General features: G+C 52.3%; 2 protein-coding genes across 4 annotated transcripts in view; one reads left to right on the top strand and one right to left on the bottom strand.

Moving 5' to 3' along the window:
• Positions 1-21,823, top strand: part of Dock6 (dedicator of cytokinesis 6) — a 59,783-nt gene that overhangs the window by 8,021 nt on the left and 29,939 nt on the right. For all 3 annotated transcript variants that reach the window (XM_057766649.1, XM_057766648.1, XM_057766650.1), the window contains exons 6-23: positions 529-741; positions 2,024-2,109; positions 3,474-3,540; positions 3,666-3,815; positions 5,901-5,981; positions 6,074-6,227; positions 6,321-6,448; positions 6,564-6,657; positions 6,904-7,066; positions 13,218-13,335; positions 13,424-13,494; positions 13,686-13,824; positions 13,911-14,012; positions 14,981-15,067; positions 15,335-15,566; positions 15,785-15,946; positions 17,316-17,479; positions 18,762-18,866. In XM_057766649.1, the coding sequence (XP_057622632.1) occupies positions 529-741; positions 2,024-2,109; positions 3,474-3,540; positions 3,666-3,815; positions 5,901-5,981; positions 6,074-6,227; positions 6,321-6,448; positions 6,564-6,657; positions 6,904-7,066; positions 13,218-13,335; positions 13,424-13,494; positions 13,686-13,824; positions 13,911-14,012; positions 14,981-15,067; positions 15,335-15,566; positions 15,785-15,946; positions 17,316-17,479; positions 18,762-18,866 (2,316 nt within the window). The remainder of the gene's footprint in view (positions 1-528; positions 742-2,023; positions 2,110-3,473; positions 3,541-3,665; positions 3,816-5,900; positions 5,982-6,073; positions 6,228-6,320; positions 6,449-6,563; positions 6,658-6,903; positions 7,067-13,217; positions 13,336-13,423; positions 13,495-13,685; positions 13,825-13,910; positions 14,013-14,980; positions 15,068-15,334; positions 15,567-15,784; positions 15,947-17,315; positions 17,480-18,761; positions 18,867-21,823) is intronic.
• On the bottom strand, positions 8,807-10,797 carry Angptl8 (angiopoietin like 8). The gene is made up of 4 exons (XM_057766652.1): positions 10,492-10,797; positions 10,194-10,355; positions 9,193-9,302; positions 8,807-9,081 (listed from the first exon to the last, which is right to left on the bottom strand). The coding sequence occupies exons 1-4, from the start codon at positions 10,786-10,788 to the stop codon at positions 9,054-9,056; spliced, it is 597 nt and encodes a 198-aa protein (XP_057622635.1). The 5' UTR covers positions 10,789-10,797; the 3' UTR covers positions 8,807-9,053.

Raw genomic sequence — 21,823 nt, 5'->3', positions numbered from 1 at the left:
TTTCATCCTCAGCCGGGGTAGGGGGCCAGGGAGGGAAATGAAAAATAAACAAGAAAACTAGATGCAAGGGGAAGCTGAGGCTCATAGACAGGTCAGAGAATCAAGGTCGCAGAGGTGAACTAGATTGGAGTCAGAGCTATGAGATAGCTGACAGGGTGATCTGAGGGTCTAGGTCAGCCAATCACCTAGAGGAAAGAACTCTTCTTTCCCTGACAACAGTGACCTAAGTCCCAGGGAAGGCTCTGATTGGTCCAGCCCAGGGACCATTAGGTGTGCTCCAATTGGCCAGAGAAGGGTCACCTGTGGGATGTGGTGGCCTCCCACATCAGTGATAGAGAGCTCCCTACAAAGAAGTATTTCTAGAAGTTTCTGGAGAGGCCATCCAGGCCCCCAAATGACCCTTGTAGTGGTGACCCCACCTTGGCTTACCCTCAGCTTCTCTCCCATGTGGATTAGATGTCTGCAGGGACAGACCAGGAGAGCAGGGCATACAGTTGGTGCTCAGTGCTGGCACATTTTCAACTGCAGGACGATTCCCAGCACTGCTCAGGCTCTCCAGAGGACACCCCTCGAAGCAGTGGGGCCTCTGGCATCTTCAGCCTGAGGAACCTGGCTGCGGACTCACTACTACCAGCCCTGCTTGAGCGGGCAGCCCCCGAGGACGTGGACCGGCGCAATGAAGCCCTCAGGCGGCAGCACCGGGCCCCTGCCCTGCTCACCTTGTACCCCGCACCTGACGAGGTGGGTGCCAGGGCTCACTGCCCCTCCCCAGACCAGAGTCTAACCACCCAACTAGGTCCCTGTGTATCCAGCCAGTGTTTACTGCCTGCCTACTATATCCCCACCTTCAGCTCATGATGTTTATTGAGGATTAAATGCTTATCTCTACATTTATTTAACCAATATCCATTGTATGCCTACTGTATACTTCCCTAATTAACCCGTGTGCTGACCACCTAACGTATGTGTCTCTATATGTCTAGCCATTTTCTTTGGCACCTAGTAAATACCATTATGTTTTGTTTAGCCATTTATTGAGAGCTGGCCGTATATTTAGTCAGTACTTGCAGGGTTTGTAGAGAATAGAAATACTCCTTGGCTATCATGGGGTTATTGGTATAAATACCAACAAATATTTTCGAAGTTTAAAATATATAAGTCTAAAATGCTTTCAAGCAGGGTGGTGGTGGTGCACTCCTTTAATCCCAGCACTCAGGAGGCAGAGGCAGGCAGATCTCTGTGAGTCCAAGGGCAGCCTGGTTTACAGAGTGAGTTCCAGGACAGCCAAGGCTACACAGAGAAACCCTGTCTCAAAAAAAGCAAAACCAAGCAAACAATGCATTCAAGCTTGGCATAGTGTTCCATGCTTATAATCCCAGCGCTTGGGAGGTGGGGGTAGAAGGATCAGACATTCAAGGTCAACCTTGGCTATGAATTCCAGGCCAATCAGGACTGCATAAAACCATGTCTCAGAATAAAACAAAGAAAATGTGTAGCACAGCCACCTTACCGAGTGTTGTTGTCTAACCTGCGTTAGGTGGGCTCAGAATGCCCACTTAGCGTATAGCTGGGCAGAGCCCTGAGGTGGAAAGCCCTGTTCTATACTAAAGTGTTGACGCTCACGTGGTGTTGTGTGGGTAATACATTCACAACCCTCGCCAAGTCACAGAGTTGGAAACCCAACTGCTAAACTCAGAGACTTTGTACTGTTTGTCTGTCTGTCCGTCTGGCATTCAGTGAGTGCTTTCTTTATACACTGTATCTATCCAAACAGAATCTGTTGGCACTTCCTGTATATCTCTGAACAGAATGGACCAACATGCTTTATGATTGATAGTGGGGATATGGCTGGGTTAGAAGGAGAGGAGGCAGGAGGCATTCCAGGCTGCGAAACACCATGTGGAAAGTTCCATCCAGCTTGGGGTGTGGGGGACTGAAGCCGGGATTGGTGCGGCTCATCTCAGGCCAGGCATTCTAGAACCGTCCTGAAGAAACCATCCTAGACATCCCCTCTCTCCCACAGGATGAAGCTGTAGAACGCTGCAGTCTCCCAGAGCCACCCCGAGAGCACTTTGGACAGCGGATTCTGGTCAAGTGTCTGTCACTCAAGTGAGTCAAAGGGCAGCCAAGATGGGTTTCCCTGTAAGGACACCATGGACTTTTCCTTCCCCTCTCTGAAGGCACAAATGCCTAAACATGTTTCCTCTACATCAGCACATGCCACACACACACACACACACACACACACCATACACACACACACCATACACACACACACACCATACACACACACACCACACACACATCACACACACACACACACCACACCACACACACCATACACACACACACCATACACACACACACCACACACACATCACACACACACACACACCTCCCACTCAGCCAGTCCCCCACTAGCAGCTCCAGCTCCCTCCCCGGGAAATGCCATGCTTCTTCCTACCCTCTGGTCCTCTGAGCTGTGCCCAGAGCTTCTCTGAGCCCCAAGACGTTTCCTCCAAGTGTCTATCACAGGTCTGTGTGAGCCACTCCGTAGTTCTGTATCCTGTGTACAGCAGGAACTCGCTGAGTGAGTGTTGAATGACTACCTGAGCCAACAGCTTCATTCCTAACTTTGGAGTGTGGAGCCGAGGACCAGAATGGAACTTCTGTTTCCTGCTCTGATCTAGACAGAAATAGGGTCCAGGAGGGGCAGGGCCAGGCTCTGAGTGCACTTCCTGCTCTGTTCCATTCCCACGCTCTTCTTGCTGCTCCTGAGAGTTCAGAGCCGGGCCCCGCCTCTCCCTCTGTGTCTCAGTAGGAAGGTGGGCAGGCCATAGCCAGACCCTTGTTTGTTTTGGATTTTTTTTTTTCAAGACAGAGTTCTCTGTGTAACCACCCTAGCTTTCCTGGAACTAGCTCTTGTAAACCAGCCTGGCCTCAAACTCACAAAGATCCATTTGCTTCTGCCTCTCGACTGCTGGGATTAAAGGCATGCACCACTACTGCCCAGCCAGACCCTTGTTTTTACAAATGTCAAGATCTCAAGCAGGTTACCCATGCTGTTATGTGCCTCGGTTTCCCCATCTACACTCACTTCACAGGGGAGGGGAAGGGCTGATGAGTTCATACATGCACAGAGCTGCCTAAAATAGTAGGAGGTCTCATGTTCCCATCAAAGCCCACAGGGGCTGGGGTGTACCTCAGCGGGTAGAATGCTGGTCAAGCACGCATGAATCCCTGGGTTCTGTCCACAGCACTGCAGAGACAGGGTGTCATGTACAGGCCTGTCACCCAGCATTTGAGAGACAGAGACAGAATTGGGAATTTGAGGTCTTTTCTGGAAACATAGGAGTTGGAAGCCAACTGGGCTAAATCAGACCCTGTCCCAAAAGGGGAAGCAAAGAAGGGGAAGGGGGCAGAGTATGTGGGTGACTGCTGGCACAAGCAGAGTGCTTCCCATTTACCCGCAGGTTTGAGATTGAAATTGAACCCATCTTTGGCACCTTGGCCCTGTATGATGTACGGGAGAAAAAGAAGGTAGGCACCTCTCCCCTTGTTCCCTTCTTCTCCCTCCTCCCAGGTGTCTCCCCTGTCCCTCCTCCTCCCCTTGGTGGGGAGCTGTGGAGCAGTGTCTCCCAGCTAGCTGCCTCTCATGTCCCCAGATTTCAGAAAACTTCTACTTTGACCTAAACTCAGACTCCGTGAAGGGACTGCTCCGGGCCCATGGCACCCACCCGGCCATCTCCACCTTGGCACGCTCCGCCATCTTCTCTGTAACCTACCCATCTCCTGACATCTTCCTGGTTGTCAAGGTGCCCACTGGGGCCCCACAAGGGGGTGGTTTATCATAATTGGAACCAGAGGTTCAGTGGGATAGACTGTGATTCCAGCACTTGGAAGCAGGGGGATTGTGAGTTTGAACCGGATTGGACTGCTTATAGAAACTTTGTCTTAAACACGCACAGAACAGTTTCGTCTGCCTCTGTGGTGAGGCAGGAAAGGTGTGCTAATGTATTCTGGGATTCTTTCAGTAAAGGTTAGATCAGTTAGGTTACAGCAATGAAACAAATTATCAGCTCTTCAAGATGAAGGTTGCAACGGAGAAACTGAGGCACAGAGCATGTAAGGACCTTGCCTAGGGTCCCACAACTCTTGAGGTGTTTAGGATTGGAGTTCCTGTCCTGTCATTCCAAGTCAGGCTTCAGTGTGGACTGACAAAATGTAGCATGTGTGATGACATATGCCCGTGTGATGGCGTGTGCCTATGTGATGGCATGTGCCCGTGTGTTGGCATGTGCCCGTGTGATGGTGTGTGCCCGTGTGATGCCGTGTGCCCGTGTGTTGGCGTATGCCCGTGTGATGGTGTGTGCCCGTGTGATGTCGTGTGCCCGTGTGATGCCGTGTGCCCGTGTGATGCCGTGTGCCCTGTGATGGCGTGTGCCCGTGTGATAACGTGTGCCCGTGTGGTGCCGTGTGCCCTGTGATGGCGTGTGCCCCTGTGATGGCGTGTGCCCGTGTGATCCGTGTGCCCGTGTGATGGCGTGTGCCTATTAAGCCTAGCTACCAGGGAGGTTGGGGCTTGCTTATACTTGACAAGCACCATGGCCAACAACAATTTGGGGAGAAAAGGATTTATTTCAGATTATACTTCTCGGGTCACTCCATCGTGAAGGGAAGTTGGGGCAGGAACTCAAGGCAGAAACCTGGAGTCAGAAACTGAAGCAGAGGCCATGGAGGAGAGCTGCTTGCTTCCTGGCTTGCTCTTCCTGACTCGCCAGCCTGCCTTCTTATACACCCCGGGGCCACCTACCCAGAGAGGCACCGCCCACAGTGATGCCTCCCACATCAACATTAATCAAGAAAATGTCTCAGACTGGCCTACAGGCCAATCTGAGGGTAGGTGTTTTCTCCATTGAAATTCCATTCTCCCGGAAAACGCTGGCAGGTGTCAAGCTGACAAAAAGCCAACCAGAACACAGGAGGATTGCAAATCTGAATCCAGGCCATGAGACTCAATTTCAAAATAAAAGTGGAAAAGGGCGTGGCTCAGCAGTAGGGTGTTCTCCTAGAATCCTTCAGTGAGGGCCTGGGGGCGTGGCTTAGTGGTAAAGGAGGCCCTGGTTTCCACTATCCCCAGTGTAAGAGAGATAGATACTGGTGGCGCACGCCTTTAATCCCAGCACCCAGGAGGCAGAGGCAGGTGGATCTTAGTGAGTTAGAGGCCAGCCTGGTCTACAGAGCAAGTTCCAGGACAACCAGTGCTCTACAGTGTGAACTTGTCTCAAAACAAGAGAAATGGGGGCTGGGGCTGGAGAGATGCTTTAGCTGTTGAGCGCCCACTGTTCTTGCTGAAGACTTTTGTTCAATTTCCAGCGCCCATGCTGGGTGGATTCAGTGCCCTCTTCTGGCCACCATGGGCACTGCACTTACACTCAGACATGCATAATTAAAAATAAATTCTGTTAAGAAAGTGAAAAAAAGCTGGGTGTAGAGGTGCACACCTTTAATCCCAGCCCTGGGAGGGCAGAGACCAATGAATCTCTGTGAGTTCAAAGCCCTATGTAGAGAATTTCGGGACAGCCAGAGCTACATAGTGAGATCCTGCATTGGGGGGGGGGGATGTAAAGAAAATATCCAGTTTAAGGTGGGATGGATGAAGGGATTGAGACACATCTGAAAACGAGCTACTGGCCAGCAGCGTGCTAGAAGTCAGTACTGAGGACCGTGGGAGCCATGGTGGCTGTCAGTATGGGCTACAGAATAGTGATAAAGGCTTGCTAGGATGCAGGAGTCCTGGGTTCATTCTTAGTCTCGAATGAAGTATCTGTGGGTCACGGAGGGTCCAGAAGACTGGAAGGGGGCTAAGGAGTCCCTTGCTGGGTCCTTCTGCCCTGCAGCTGGAAAAGGTGCTTCAGCAGGGGGACATCAGCGAGTGCTGCGAGCCCTACATGGTGATGAAGGAGGCAGACACAGCGAAGGTAGGTGTGGGTGACCTGGACAGGGTGGGAGGGTAGGTTTTGAGGGTGCGGCACGGGGAGGGACGCCGAGCTGTGGGTGCATCTCCCCACAGAACAAAGAGAAGCTGGAGAGGCTGCGCCTGGCCGCCGAGCAGTTCTGCACCAGGCTCGGCCGCTACCGCATGCCCTTCGCCTGGACGGCTGTGCACCTAGCGAACATCGTGAGCAGTGTTGGGCCTCAGGACCGGGATTCCGACTCCGAGGGTGGTGAGGACGTGCGCCGGTTGCTGTCTCTCAGCGTCATTACACCCGTCTCATTCCTGCGCCCTCCACCCACGCCACCATGCCCGTCTCTCCTAGAGCGCAGACCTACCTGGGCAGAACGCCGCCGTCGGGGGCCCCAGGATCGAGGCTGTAGTGGGGACGATGCCTGCAGCTTCTCCAGCTTCCGCCCGGCCACTTTAACTGTCACCAACTTCTTTAAACAGGTGACCTTGGTATAGGACAGGGGCCTGGGAGAAAGGAAACAGGGATTCTTACCCTGAGGCCCCATTCTTCTTGGGGACTTTCAACCCCTTGCCTTGGGGAACCTGTAACTGGCAGGAGGCAGAGCGTCTCAGTGATGAGGACCTTTTCAAATTTCTGGCGGACATGCGGCGACCATCGTCCCTGCTGAGGCGTTTGCGACCTGTGACTGGTGCGTGAGTGACACCCTATAAAGAAGAGCTGTTGCCTACATGGTCATTCACCAGACCATCCTGGGGTACTGGGGACTAACCCCGGGGCCCGGATAGACAGTGGAAGAAACTGGGCAGTTGAATTTTGCTCCTAATGGGTGCAACCCCCAGAGGACACCAGGACGCCAGGGGACAGGCAGAGTCCCAGCAGAAGTGCCCCCGCTTTGGAGACTGAGAAAGGTAAAAACCAAGTTCTTTCTCCCCAGCTCAGCTCAAGATCGACATCTCCCCAGCGCCTGAGAACTTACACTTCTGCTTGTCGCCTGAATTACTCCACGTCAAGCCCTACCCAGACCCCAGGGGGCGGCCCACCAAGGAGGTCCTGGAGTTTCCTGCCCGGGAGGTTTATGCCCCCCATACCTGCTACAGGTACAGTGTCTGGCCTGGTGGGGCCCCAATTCGTGTGTGTGTGTGTATGCACGCACCCATATTTATCCTTCTCTTTTGTGAGGGGGTGCTCGGGTGTATTTGAGTGAATGTCTGCATGTGTTTGGAGGCCAGAGAACAAAGTCTTGGGTGCTGTTCTTCAGGAGTTATTGACCTGGTTTTAGGAGCTTTTTTAAAAATCATATTTATTCATTTTATTTGTCGGGGGGCGGGAGGTGCAGCACACAGTGTGAGGTGGAGGTCAGAGGATAGCTTGCAGAATCAGTTGATGTCCACCATGTGCTTTTCAGACTAGAACTCATGTTGCCAGGCTGCGGTGACACCTTTATCCTCTGAGCCATCTTAGTAACCCTACCTTTTTTCTCTAACATTTGTTGTTACTTGATGTGGGATGTTCTTCTGTATGTGTGTTGCTTTTCTTGGTTGATGAATAAAGTTGTTTTGGCCAATGGCTCAGGCTCCTTATTAACTAACTCTTGCATCTTAAATTAACCCATTTCTATTATTTTGTAATTTTACCATGAGGCTCATAATTTGTTACCTCTTGCTTCTTGGGCAGTTCCATGGCATCAGCCTCCTTTGGCAGCTACATGTCATCTCTTTGACTCTGCCTACTCTCTGTATATATCTCTGTTCGGATTTCCTGCCTGACTTTACTTTGCTCTGCTAAGCCATTGGCGAAAACAGCTTCTTTATTAACCAATGGTAATAAAACATATTCACAGCATACAGAGGAGAATTGAATCCCACATCATCTCCCCTTTGCTGTCTAATTTAAAAAAGGAAGGTTTTCACTTTAACAAAAGAGGTGTCAAGCAAGAATTACAGATACAATAGTCTATTTGTACAAGGCAAAAATTAAAGAAAATATTCTATTATCTATCTTATCTTTGTGAGTTTAAAGTTTTGTATCTAATTTATCTTTTATCATAACTAAGGAAAACTATAACTATCTGTCTTCAACTCCTCAAATACCTCTTAAATATATATATATCAATAGACCTAAAATATGTATCAGCAGACAAAGATTTATACCAGTGAAAAGTATTCATCTCTATATCATTACTATTGTTATTTGTTGAGATAGAGTCTCACTATGTAGCCCTGGTTGACCTGGATTCACAGAGATTGTCTACCTCTGCCTCCCAAGTCCTGGGGTTAAAAATGTGTACTACCATGCATGCCTGGATTTTATTATTTTTAATTCTCCCCCCCCCCCCCCGTGTATGCCTGTTTGTATCTGTATGGGAATGTGCACCTGTATGTGGGAACGCTCACCTGTGTGTGGGTACAGGCACACCTGCATGTGGGGTGCTGAGGAGACCAGGGACTTTGAATTCCCTGGAGTTGGAGTTTCAGGTGATTGTGAGCCACCTGGCGAGTGATGAATGTGGACGGGTCCTCTGCAAGAGCAATATGTGCTCTTAACCAGAGCCTTCTCTCCAGCTCCCAACATATTTGTTCTCAGACAGAGTCTCTCACAGCTTGGAACTTTCCGGGTAGGATAGGCTGGCTAGGGATCCACCTGTCTCTGCCTCTCCATGAACTCCTGATTCTCCTGCCATTGCCTTCCCATTCTGAGACAAGTGTTCACCACTACACTGGTGGCTGTATTTGGGACCCAGGGTGTTGTGCATTCTGCATACTGGGCAAGTGTCAGCTAAGCCCCCAACCCCCATTCTTGCAGACACAGGCATAGGCACTCAGCATAGATAGCCTCTGTTCTGTTTTATTGTGGGGTCTGTGGGCATAAAGGAACTCATGTACTTTCTCCAGCCCTTTTCCACGGGGCTCTGTCTTCTGCCTTCCATCCTGCCTGCTTGCTTCTGTCTCCGGCCTGTGTCAGGAAGCGGGGCGCACTGGCCAAGCCCAGCCGGCGGGCAGCTCTGTCTGCCCTGCTCAGGAGCCTCGTGGATCGCATTCAGTGTTCCTCATGGTATGACTGGTTCTCAATGGCATCCAGGCGGTCTCAGGCCGGGAGGGCTGCTGTGTGGAGTCTAGGGAGGGAGACAGCTCAGTCATGGCCGGGCCAGTGTGGGGGCCCACTTCAGTGGACCTAGACGCCACCCACCCTGACACCCCAAGTGGAAGTCCCCCACCAGACTCACCTCTCCTGGACCTGTCGCAGCCACTCTTGCTGCTCTGCTATCTCCCGCCGCTGTCGCTGCACATGGCCCGTGAGCGCCCATAAAAGGTGGCTCTGTTTATCGGCTCGAGCCTGTGGAGTAGCATAGGGACCTCAGCTGGGGCTGGGGGTCACCTCCCATCTCCTGATCACTGCCAGACCTCTCTGTTACAGTCCATATGACCCAGCTAATGTCTAAGCCCCTTTGGCCTCAGTTTCCCAATTTGTAAAGTGTATCTAAGAGAGGGCTTGTTTTCTCAGTACATGGCGCTAGATACTATGGTAAGAAGCATTTATTGAGCACCTACTGTGTTCATTGCCCGCATTTTGAGGCTCTAGCTTTGCTCTGAAGTGACTGTTACTCTTACTTTAAAATTTATTTTTTCTAGTATGTGCACATGCATAGCACAGATGTAGAAATCAGAGGACAGCTTTTGGGAGTGGCCTCTTTCTTTCCCCATGTGGATCCTAGCGTGGAACCCAGGTCACTGGGCTGGGCAGCACGGCCTTCACCTGCTGAGCTACCTTGCCAGTCCCATTCTTCACTCACTCACTTTGAGACAGGGCCTCACTCAGCACTAAGTCGGGTGTCCGTCTAGTCAGACCACCTGGGACTCCTGACCATCCCGCCTGGGGGAGCCAAGTGCTGGGCTTGCAGGCGTGTGCCTCCACACCCAGTTATCCCTCTTTTGTTCTTTTTGACACAGGGTGTCACCATGTGACCCAGGCTGGCCTCTATGTAGACACGACTGGCTTTAAACTTCTGTTCCTCCAGCCCCTGCCTCCAGGGTTCTGGGGTCACAGGCAAGCACCACCGTGCCTGGTCCCTGACCTTACTTGCAAATGGGAAAACAGAGTCCGAGAAGGTCATTGAGGGTAGAACCCAGATACAACAACAAGGGGGGGTCCTCTAGCTCAGGGCTCAGATGCGGCTACTGATTGGGAAGCAGGGCTGTACCCCTCTCAGACCCGGAAGCCCCTTACCTTTAAGGTCTCAAATTCTTGGTGGGCTTGGCCCAGCCAGGCGCCTTTCAGCTGGACTTGTAGTCTCCGTACAGTGTCCCTTAGAGCTCGCTGGGCCCGGTCTACTTCTCCCAGTGACAGAGCTGTGGCCTCTGCTCGAAGGTGCAGTACATCCTCTTCAGCCTGCTCAGCAGATGGCATCAGTGAGGTCACTAGTCCAGGTCTGTTCACGGAGCACTTGATCACTTTTCCTCTATTATGAGCTAACCAGGACAGTGGGACACCCTCAACTTAAGTTCACCCCAGCTCCAGTGCCCACCTGAATCTCCGACAAGCTGGCGCGAAGCTCCTGTGTTGCATCCCGGCCTTGACTGACCTCTGTGCCCAGGAGTCCCAGGGCTCTGTCAAAGAGGCCCAGGCTGCGCCCAGCTTCTGTCAGACGCGCCTCCGTGGCTCTGTACACGCTGTTGAGGGACTGGCCTAGCTGTAAAGCCCCGTGAAAGAGCAGGGTCAGCTCTTCATATTGGGCTGGCTCTGGACCACCCAGAGGAGATACTGGGGCAGGTCGCACTGCTGTTGTGAAGGCCCACAGAAGGCAGAGAGTGAGCACAGCCATGGCTGACGGTCTGGGGGTGTGGTTCCTCTGCCACTGTGGGCCGCCACCTTTTATTTCCACTGACTGCCATTGACCACCCCCCCTCCCTGGTCAATGGTTAGCCAGCCACGGTTGCACAAGGGCCTGGCAGGGTGCAGGCATTGCATCAGGCTGATGGCTAAGCAGGCCACGCTGTTATCACGCTGGCTAGAACTCGGGGCCAGCTGTGGCAGGGGGTAGGGGTGGAGGAGGAACTCAGGCCCTAGATCTCAGCACCAGGGGCTGTATGACTGCAACATGCCTTGTCCCTCAGTTTCCCACTTGAGCCCAGGCTTGTCTTCCGTGATCCATGGCTCTCTACACACTGATGCAGTGGCCAGTGTTTGGCCACCCCGAGGGACCCTGGAGCAGGCTGGAGTCTCGTGACTGTCAGCCATTTGCATGGACTCAGGCCTGTGCGTCACCTGGTTTCCTTGTCTCCTTGCAAGGGGTCACTGTGAGTGTGGCTGCCAGCTTGGGGGTGCAGGAGTGACATGACAGCCCCCTCCTGAGGTTATGAAGCCTGACCTCTGACCCTGTCTGTGCTCGGTGCTAACTTTAAGTTCCTAGAAGCCTGGGGGCAAGTACTGCACCTCATTTTCCACCTAGGGGGTCACACATATGGTAAATACACATTTGTTGAGCACCCACTGTGTGCTCAATAGTCATTGATTGCAAATGGAAAGTTAGTAAATCAGGTGTGGAGCTCACGTCCTTCCAGCACTTGGGAGGCTGAGGCGGGAGGAATTGGGTTCAAGGCCAGCCTGGGCTGCAGAACTAGACCCTCTCTCCCTTCAAGAAAGGAAGGGCTGAGATGAAGCTTAGAGACGGACGGCTTGCTGGGTATGCGCCGGGCCCTTCTTCCCATTCCCCAGCAGCACAGAACATGGCCATGGGGTTGCTCATACTGATTGTTTGGAGTGGAGCTGGCACCCAAATGCCACAGAGGTGTGTGTGGCGACTGTCACTGGGTTATTGGTGGTTGGTATTGGGTTACAAAGGCTGAACTGGCAAGCCAGATGCCCCGTTATACAGATAGAGCAACCGAGGCCTACAGGTTGGGGGCTGTGCAGTTATACTTGGGTACAGGAGGCAGGACCAGGCCCTCCAGCACCAGGTTCTGACTGTTATGTCCACCTGAGAGACAGACTCTGTGTAACGGTAATGCCAGTGGGTCAGCAAGGCGCTGGTGGGGTGAGGAGGGCAGCTATGCCTCCTGGTCATCTGGACCACATTTTTTTTTTATTAGATTTTTTTTTTATTAGATTTTTTTTAAAAATACTAATCCAAGTTCCCACTGCCTCCCCTTCTCCCATTCCCTCCACATGCCCACTCACCGCACCCCCATCAAGTCCTCAGAGAGGGTAAGGCACATTGCTGAGTAGAAGGTCCAAGGCCCTCCCAACTCCCTCAGCTTTTCTAGCCAGGCAGCAGGAAACTGCGGATAGCCCCCCCCAAAACCCAACTCATCCAGCGGCCACTACAAACTGCTAGCCCCACCCCGCCCCCAAACCTGTCTATCCCTACTGGGTCGCCTTTGGAAAGGTTTATTTTATTGTTCTAGTCATATGTGTTTGGGGACAGGGTATGAGCACAGGTCCCCCTGGAGCTGCCTGATGTGGGTGCTGGGGACAGAGCAGTTTTAACTGCTGGGCCATTCCTCCAGCACTCAGTTAACTGCTGGGCCATTCCTCCAGCACCCAGGCCACTTTTTCAGCCCCCAGGAACTGGAGCTGGGGCTCAGCTGGCAGAGTGCTTGCCTAGTTCACACGAAGCCCAGCATTCTGTCCCTGGTCCTTGATCACTCCAGGAATGGTGGCACATGCCTGTCGCCCCAGCACTTTGGAGGTAGAAATAGGAAGACAAGAGTTTAAAATCATCCTGAGCTAAGTAGGAAACCAAATCTGTCCTGGGCCACATGAGACCCTGACTCAAATGCTTGCTGTTGTTGTTTGTGGGGTTTTTCTGAGACAAGGTCTCCTGTGTAGCTTTGGCTGGCCTAGAACTTGCTATGTAGACCTTGAATTAGAATTTAAAAGACCAAAAAAAAAACCCTGGCTCTCAGTGCCCATATGTGCCTGGCTTCTTCCTCCCTGAATCTAGATGTGTGCATCAAGAGGTTTCATCTGGCAGTGGTGGTGCACACCTCTAATCCTAGCACTCGGGAGGCAGAGGCAGGCGGATCTCTGTGAGTTCAAGGCCAGCCTGGTCTACAAGAGCTAGATCCAGGACAGCTAGGGTGGTTACACAAAGAAACCCTGTCTCAAAAAACAAAACAACACCAACAAAGAGGTTTTGTTTATCCATGACCCTTGTGATGCCTGGGTCACAGCCTACTCTGTCCTGAGTGCACCTACTTCATGATTCATGACCGTCTTTCCCATGGCTGACCCCCCATCTCTCTTTTTCAGGAACCTGCTCTTCGTATATCCACACAGCCTCAATTTCAGCAGTCGCCAGGGCTCTGTGCGCAACCTGGCCGTGCGGATCCAGTACATGGCAGGCGAGGACCAGAGCCAGGCCTTGCCGGTCAGTGCAGTGACCCTGCCCTGGAGGGAAGGGGATGGGGCAGGCGTAGCTTGTCCCCAGTTAGTCCCTCATGTCCCACCTCCCACAGGTCATCTTCGGGAAATCCAGCTGTAGCGAGTTCACCCGAGAAGCCTTTACACCAGTGATCTATCATAACAAGTATGTGGGGTTGGGTGTCTCTGGGGGACTCTGAGGCGGCCAGGGTGGCCTCCTGGAGGGAGAGTATGAAGGGAACAGGAAGAGTGGAGGCTTAAGGTTTGGTATGCAAATGAGGTAAGTTGAGGCAGGAAGTCACCCTCTGAGATTCCCACTCCCTAGCTGGCCCCCAGCCCCTGGCCCTGTCTTACCAGGTCTCCTGAATTTTACGAGGAATTCAAGCTGCGACTTCCCGCCTGTGTGACCGAGAACCATCACCTCTTTTTTACCTTCTACCACGTCAGCTGCCAGCCCCGGCCAGGAACAGCCCTGGAGACGCCTGTGGGCTTCACCGTGAGCCACTGTTACCTCACAGCTTCCTCCCCTGACCCGCGGTCCCCCAGCCACACCTGACCCTCATCCATTCATCTTCTCCCCAGTGGATCCCTCTGCTACAACATGGCCGCCTGAGAACGGGTCCCTTCTGCCTGCCTGTGTCCGTGGACCAGCCTCCACCCAGCTATTCAGTCCTGACGCCGGATGTAGGTGCTTGTGCCCCCAACACCAATGCCTTCATTGCCCTCCAGCTCTCAGCCTCCTCCGTGGGCCCCTGCGGGTCCCCTGTGCCTCCTGCCACTCCAACAGAATGACCCTGTGGGATGCTGCATCCCCTGTGCCTGTTCCTTACCCCTACTAGCCCTCTCCTCTCTCACTGTCCCCAAGCCTCTCTGTTCCGTTAACAGCCTTCCAGGTCGTAGTGGCGCGCGCCTTTAATCCCAGCACTCTGGAGGCAGAGGCAGGCGGGCCAGCCTGGTCTACAGAGCAAGTTCCAGGACAGGCTCCAAAGCTACACAGAGAAACTCCTTCTCGAACCCCCAAAATACATACATACATACACACACACACTCACACACACACATTTGTTATTTTGGGAGTGTGCCCCATGTACCATGGGAAGTGTGTGAAAGTCAGAGAATAAAGAATAACTCTAGGGTCTGTTCTGTCTACCGTGCAGGTCCCAGGAGTTAGACGCAGGTTATTAGACTAGGTGGTCAGAGCCTCTACCTACTGGAACATTTTTTTTTTTAAGACAAGGTCACACACAGCCCAAGCAGGCCTGGACTTCTGCGTAGTTGAGGATAACCTTGCGTCTGTCTCCCAGGTGTTGGGATGGCCGGCATGTATCACCAAGCCTGGCGTTGTTTCCGTCACCTCCATCAGCCCCTCTCCCTTGTACCAGCTAACGAACAAGTCTGATGGCTTCAAGTTCCCCGTTACGTGCTGTTCCTAGGCCATTGTCTTTCCTGGTTAATGTTCACTCCTAACATAGCCCCCATTTTCTGTGGGTTTCCAGCCTGCCATTAGGGCTCTCCTTAGGGTGCCCTGCCGCTCCCTTAGGCTGGGCCACTTTCTGGCCATGATGTCGCAATGGCCAGGGCCATGGCCTGGCCTTGTGGCCTGATGCATGTGGGAGGGAGAGCCTTGCCCACCCCACCTCTCCCTCCCACAGGTGGCGCTGCCGGGCATGCGCTGGGTGGACGGTCACAAGGGTGTGTTCAGTGTGGAGCTAACAGCTGTGTCTTCCGTGCACCCCCAGGTACAGAGCGGGTTGAGAACCCCTCCCACTTACCCTGGGATTGAGCAAGATTTACTTGCAACTGGCTGATAAAGGTCTGGCCTCCAGCCACCGGACGTGACTTTAGTCCGCTTGGCCCAGACTGCTGACTCAGATGAGGGGGAGGGGCGCCGCCACCCCCCCTTACCCCTTCCTCCCTTCGCTCCCCTTCTGCTCCCTCTCCCCACTACCACCCCACCCCACCCCACCCCTGCTCTCTGCTCACTCCATGTCCTTCCCTCTCCTTAGGACCCCCACTTGGATAAGTTCTTCACTTTGGTACATGTTCTAGAAGAAGGGACCTTTCCATTCCGGCTCAAGGAGACAGTGCTGAGTGAGGCCACTGTGGAGCAGGAGCTGCGAGCCAGCTTGGCAGCCCTGCGCCTTGCCAGCCCAGAGCCCCTTGTGGCCTTTTCCCACCACGTTCTAGACAAGCTTGTCCACCTGGTTGTGCGGCCACCCATCATTGGGGGCCAGATAGGTGAGCCACTGTGGTGTCAGGCCTGTTTCTGGAAAGGCACCCCCCCTTGTTCCCCAGCCCTGAGTTTCTTCCTATAGTTCATTTGTTTCTCTGGACCCCCAGGGCACAGGCCCCCAGTGCAGGGCCTTTAAGATCCTGATGGGCTCTTCCACCCTAACGACCTCTCCCTCCTCTGGAGGCTTTGGGCTGTGGAGCTTGACCTTTGCTCTGTCCGACAGTGAACCTGGGCCGAGGGGCCTTTGAAGCTATGGCTCATGTAGCCAGCCTTGTGCACCGGAGCCTGGAGGCTGTTCAAGATTGCCGTGGTCACTGCCCACTGCTGGCTGCCTATGTCCACTATGCCTTTCGCCTCCCTGGCGGTGACCTCAGCCTGCCAGGCGGTGAGTGTTGACGGAGAATGCTGGGCCACAGGAATTGCTGGTGAGAACTGCACACTAAGCAGAAGAGAATAGCCATATGCAAAGGCCCAGGGCCTCATGGCCTCCCTTGGGTGACTTGCGAGGTAGACACCAGCTGGCCCACTTTGCTCTGGCCTCAGGGCAGGGCTCTACGCACGTGACTGACAACTGGTTCCGCCCATCAGCTAGATGCTGAGAACAGGGGCTTAAGAAAGGCTGCCTGGCTGAGTGTCATTCTATTGCCTAGACGCTCTGTGGCCCTGGCCTTTACCTCTCTGAGCCTGCTTTCCCACTTTTCTATCTATCTATCTATCTATCTATCTATCTATCTATCTATCTATCTATCATCTATCTATCTATATCATCTATCTATCCATCTATCTATCTTATCTATCTATCTATCTATCTATCTATCTATCTATCTATCTATATCATCTATCTATCTATCTATCTAATCATCTATCTATCTATCATCTATCTATCATCTATCTATATCATCTATATATCTATCTATCTATCTACCTATCATCTATCTATCTATTCATCCATCTATCTATATCTATCTATCTATCTATCTCATCTATCTATCATCTATCTTTCTATCTATCATCTACCTGTCTATCTGTCTATTTTGGAGACAATTTCTCTTTGTAGTTTTGGCCGTCCTGGAACTCACTTTGTAGACCAGACTAGCTTTGAACTCACAGAGATCCGCCTGCTTCTCCCTCCCGAGTGCTGGAATTAAAGCCGTGTGCCACCACCGCCCAGTTTATCTTCCCGTTTTTAAGTAGGGCGATAGTAGTGTTCATGCCACAAGGACACAGGTAGTCACAGATACAGCGATCTTGGAAAGCTCTTTCTGCAGAGAGCATTCGCTGAGATTGGCTTTGCAGGGGTCTGTACTTCAGTGGCATGCCTGAGGCACAGAAAGAATAGTGGTGAGGGGGCACAGAGGGAGAGACAGAGGGAGAAAGGGAAGGAAAGGTGGGGGGGGGACTTGGGCTGAGGCAAAGCTCCTGATAGCCTAAGTGTTCAGCCTGCACAAGACCTTGGGTTTCATCCCCAGCACTGAAAGAGAAGTTAGCTTCTTCCCATCCTTGCACAATGAAGAGTGGCTATGAACACGTGGGCTCTAGGCTCTGTTTCCAGTGTGTTCTGTCTACCCCGAGTGGCTATGAACACGTGGGTTCTAGGCTCTGTTTCCAGTGTGTTCTGTCTACCCTGAGTTGCTATGAAGCAGAAACCATGTTCAACTTCATGTCATAGGGAGAACATGGAAAGTCAGAAGGAAGCCATTTCAGACTGGGTTCCTCCTGACAGGTGTTGACCTGACCTTTTCCTCTCTCCTCAGGGGTCCCTCCAGCAACGGTACAGGCTGCCACACTGGCCCGCGGCTCTGGCCGCCCCACCAGCCTCTACCTGACACGTTCTAAGAGCATCAGCAGCAGCAACCCTGACCTGGCCGTGGTCCCCGGCTCTGTGGATGATGAGGTGTCTCGCATCCTTGCCACCAAGGTAGGACAAGGGAGCATCTGAAACCTCCAGCCTCAAGGGCCTAACTGCAGGCTCGGTGGGCGGGTGAAGAATCTCCATGCTGATGGAGGAAGGAGAACCAGATGTCACTGTTGAGAAGGTGTGTCCCAGCTCTGTGGCCAGGCTGAGGTTCTCACAGCTGCAGGGCTGTTCTGGGGTTTCTGCCAACTGCTCAGTTGACTGGAGAATGGGAAAGAGGGCTTGACCTGACTCAACAAAAAGCACAATGTACGTGGTTCAGCGGGTGCATGTACACATGTAGCCTGTGCACACTAATACAAGGTGCGTGCACACATGCAGCCTGTGCACACTAATACAAGGTGCGTGTACACATGCAGCCTGTGCACACTAATACAAGGTGCGTGTACACATGCAGCTTGTGCACACTAATACAAAGGTGTGTATACACATGCAGCCTGTGCACACTAATATGAAAATGTGTGTGCACATGCAACCTGTGCACACTAATTTGAAGGTGTGTATACGCATGTTGCCAGTGTACACTAATTTGAAGGCGTGTGTACACTAATTTGAGGTGTGTATACACATGCAACCTATGCACACTAACTTGAAGGTGTGTGTACAATGCAGCCTGTGTACACTAGTATGAAGGTGTGTGTACACATGCAGCCTGTGTACACTAGCATGAAGGTGTGTGTACACATGCAGCCTGTGTACACTAGCATGAAAGTGTGTGTACAATGCAGCCTGTGCACACTAGTATGAAGGTGTGTGTACACATGCAGCCTGTGCACACTAGTATGAAGGTGTGTGTACACATGCAGCCTGTGTACACTAGTATGAAGGTGTGTGTACACATGCAGCCTGTGTACACTAGTATGAAGGTGTGTGTACACATGCAGCCTGTGCACACTAGTATGAAGGTGTGTATATGTGTGTCCCTTGTACATATATGCACAGGTGCATATACATTGTAGCCTATGTTATACACATACATTGATATATATGCACACAATGCACATACATATTTACCCCATGTACATACATGCAGAAGTGCATGTAGACAGGCCCCATGTGCACATATATACATGAGTACATATGTACATGCTCTCCATGCTCATCTGCATGGGTTCAAATGCATGTGCACTCCAGGCAGTTACATACTACATGAACACATGCACATTGCACATTTTCCAGATGTGTGCATGGCACACATGTACTCTGGCGCGGTGTCCACACTTGGTTTCTCATACTTCCTTCCCTGTACTCGGCTTGGGACATCATCCCTTCTCTGTATCTTCAGGGCGTCGATCGCTCACACTCCTGGGTGAATTCTGCTTACGCTCCGGGAGGCAGCAAGGCTGTGCTGCGGCGGGTGCTTCCGTACTGTGGGGCTGACCCCAGACAGGTGCCCTCCCTATCTGCCCCCACATGTGTGTCACCTTTGCATGAACTAATCCCTGAGGACAGCAAGGACCCCACCAGACTTTGTCTGGGTCTGTGGCGGTCTTGTTCTATCTGGTCGGCATAATGAGCCTCCGGCTGCCACTTAGGCCACTGCATGGTTGGGGTGTGGCTGAGTGGCAGAGTTTTCATAGCAGGCATGAGGTTCTGGGTTCCATCCCCAGTACCACCAAGAAGTAAAATTAAGATTAAGAAGCAAGACTGGGTGGTGGTGGCGCATGCCTCTGATCCCAGCACTTGGGAGGCAGAGACGGGTGGATCTCCATGAGTTTAAGGCCAGCCTGGTCTACATGGTGAGTTGGAGACCATCCAGGGCAGCACAGTGAGACCCTGTCTTAACAGATAAAGAACAAACATTGAGAAAAACATAGACCCTAGCCCCAGCAGAGGCGGAAGACTCTGTGGTGTGCAAATGGAGCAAAGCCTGTGTCAATCTACTGGCTACAGCTCCACCACCCTGCATGGATGGCCCTGCTCTTTAACCCACCTCTGCTTTCGGGGACTCCTAACCTTCTCCTTGGCATAGATAACCCTATGAGGGTGAAGTAGCGCTGGACCCCCAGAGTTCCCCATCTGTTTTCATGCAGGGGTTTCCCCAATTTAGCTTCTTCCTAGGGACCTGGTATGCAGTAGGCCTGGGCTCTTTTCCCCCTTGACTCAGGCCTTGCCCTGTGCCCAGCTGATTGGCTGCCTCTCTGAGTCTCTCAATATTTGAGATGAAGATAACACACCAAATTTTCAGGTGCCTGCCTATAATCCCAAGTTTTGGGAAGTAGAGGAAGGAGTACAAAGTCGCTGTGGGCTACATGGAAGTTTCAAGGCAGCCTAGGCTACATCAGATCTCATTTCAGCAAAACAAACAAAAAAGACTCTTAGTAAAGTACTCAGCAGCGTGGTCCCAAGCATGGGCAGAGGGTGGGGCCCAGAGGGTCTCCTGAGCTGCAGCAAACATCCCAGAATAGATCCCACAAACAGGTGAGCATGTTCAGAAGTGCTGCATAGATGCTTCAGCAGGCTGGAGCTGGGCTCAGCAGGTGGAGCACTGGCCTAGCACGTACACAGCCTGGGTTCCATCCCTAGGACCACATACACCACGCACGGTGGTGCACGCCTGTAAACCTAGCCTTTGGAGATGGAGGCAGGAGGATCAGTAGTCTAAAGTCATCCTTGGCTGCATAACGAGTCTGAGGCCCTGTCCCAAAAGAAAAATGCTGGGCTGAAGTTCAATGGCAAGGCACGCGCTCAGCCAACACCCCGTCATTAAAAATATATGTTAGATTTATTTACTTATGTGTATGGGTGTTTTTCCATGAGTGTTAAATGTGTGTCTATGCTGCACCTACCTGGTGCCCTCGTGAGTCACCATGTGGGTGCTGGGATCAAACACGGGTCCTCTGCAAGAGCAACCAATGACTTAACTGCTGAGCCATCTCTAGTCCCATCTGTAGCATTAATCAGAGTCATCCTCAGTTTCCTGAAAGGTCAGTCAGGCCTTGAGGAGCCACGAGGAGGTGACAGGTAGTAACAGGGTAGTGTTCCATGCAGGAAGTGATCTTCATAGTGTGTGGTCTGGCTCAGGCATGCGAAGTAAGCCGTGCATGATGGGCCATGTCAGCTGCAGGGTGCTTAAATGCCAGTGGCAGAGCCAGCTCCAGCACTGACCAGAAAACCAGGCAGGGAGAGTGAAACTTGGACCATGATACCTATTTGGCAGAGGGGCATACTGAGGCCCTGTGAGGCCCTGAGCAAGGCTGGAGCAGGAGGCCAGGCCTGTAGTCCTGGCAGGTACCGTCTTTACTGTCTTACCTTCCTTCCTTTCCTTCTCTCTCCACACCTCCTCCATGTTTGGCCTCTCCTCCAGTCATGCATTCCTTCCCCTGTCTGCAGTGGTGCCATGGCCAGCCTTTGTCTCTGCCGCACCCCCCACACTAGGGGAGTCATGGCCTACATCACCCCACGTCATCACCTCGTCTTCATTGTTCGCCCTGACTCCATCCTTCACAGGGCACCCCCTTTTCTTTTGTTTTTTGTTTTGTTTTGTTTTCCCTGAGTACAGGGCATGGAGCCCAGGGCCTTGCCCATATGAAGACAAGCGCTCTACCACCGGGTCAAATCCTAACCCTTATTTTTGTTGTTTGCTTTGTGTTTTGTGGAGTCTTGTTCAGTTTGGTTTTTGCACTTTGAGACAAATTCTTGCTATGTAGCCCATGATGGCCTGGAAGTCACTGTGTTCCTGCCCCCTGAGCGATGGGATGACAGGTGTACCCCACCGTGTCCAGCCCCCTCTTTTCTCAACATATCTGCTTTCAGTTGCTCCTTCACCTGCCCTTACCCGCACCGTCCCATGTACTTCCACAGCTCCCTGGCCATGCCCAGTGTCCTCGTTCTACCTACAAACACATTCCCACACGCCTGTGCCCCTTCCCCATGGACCTCATAGCCTGCATGGCCCTGCCCATCGCCCTAGTCTGTCTTCTGTTGCTGGCACAAAGAACTCAAGACCGAGTCTTTATAAGGAGTAACTGCCGAGCAGGGTGGCACACGCCTTTAATCCCAACTCAGGAGGCAGAAGCAGGGGATCTCTGTGAGCTCGAGGCCAGCCTAGTCTACAGAGCGAGTTCCAGGATAGCCAGGGCTACACAGAGAAACCCTGTCTTGAAAAACAAACAAATAAAGAGTAACTAGCTAATTTATACCTCTGGATGCTAAGTAAGCTCCCAAGCACAGGCCCCTCGCACTGATCATGTGGCAAAGGTAGCCATGGTGACAGAGGCAGTGAGCTAATTTGGGTCTCTCCCTTCTGTGCCCCCACTTTCTCAATTCTCCCTGTTTCTCTCCCTCTCCCCTTTCTCTTCCCTTCCTCTCTCCCCCTCTCCCTCCCTCCCTCTCCTCTTTCCTTCT

Source organism: Chionomys nivalis, chromosome 4 (assembly GCF_950005125.1).
Source record: "Chionomys nivalis chromosome 4, mChiNiv1.1, whole genome shotgun sequence".
In the NCBI taxonomy this organism is placed as follows: domain Eukaryota; kingdom Metazoa; phylum Chordata; class Mammalia; order Rodentia; family Cricetidae; genus Chionomys; species Chionomys nivalis.
Note: the sequence above shows the minus strand (reverse complement) of the source record. Positions and strands in the feature narration are given on the sequence as shown.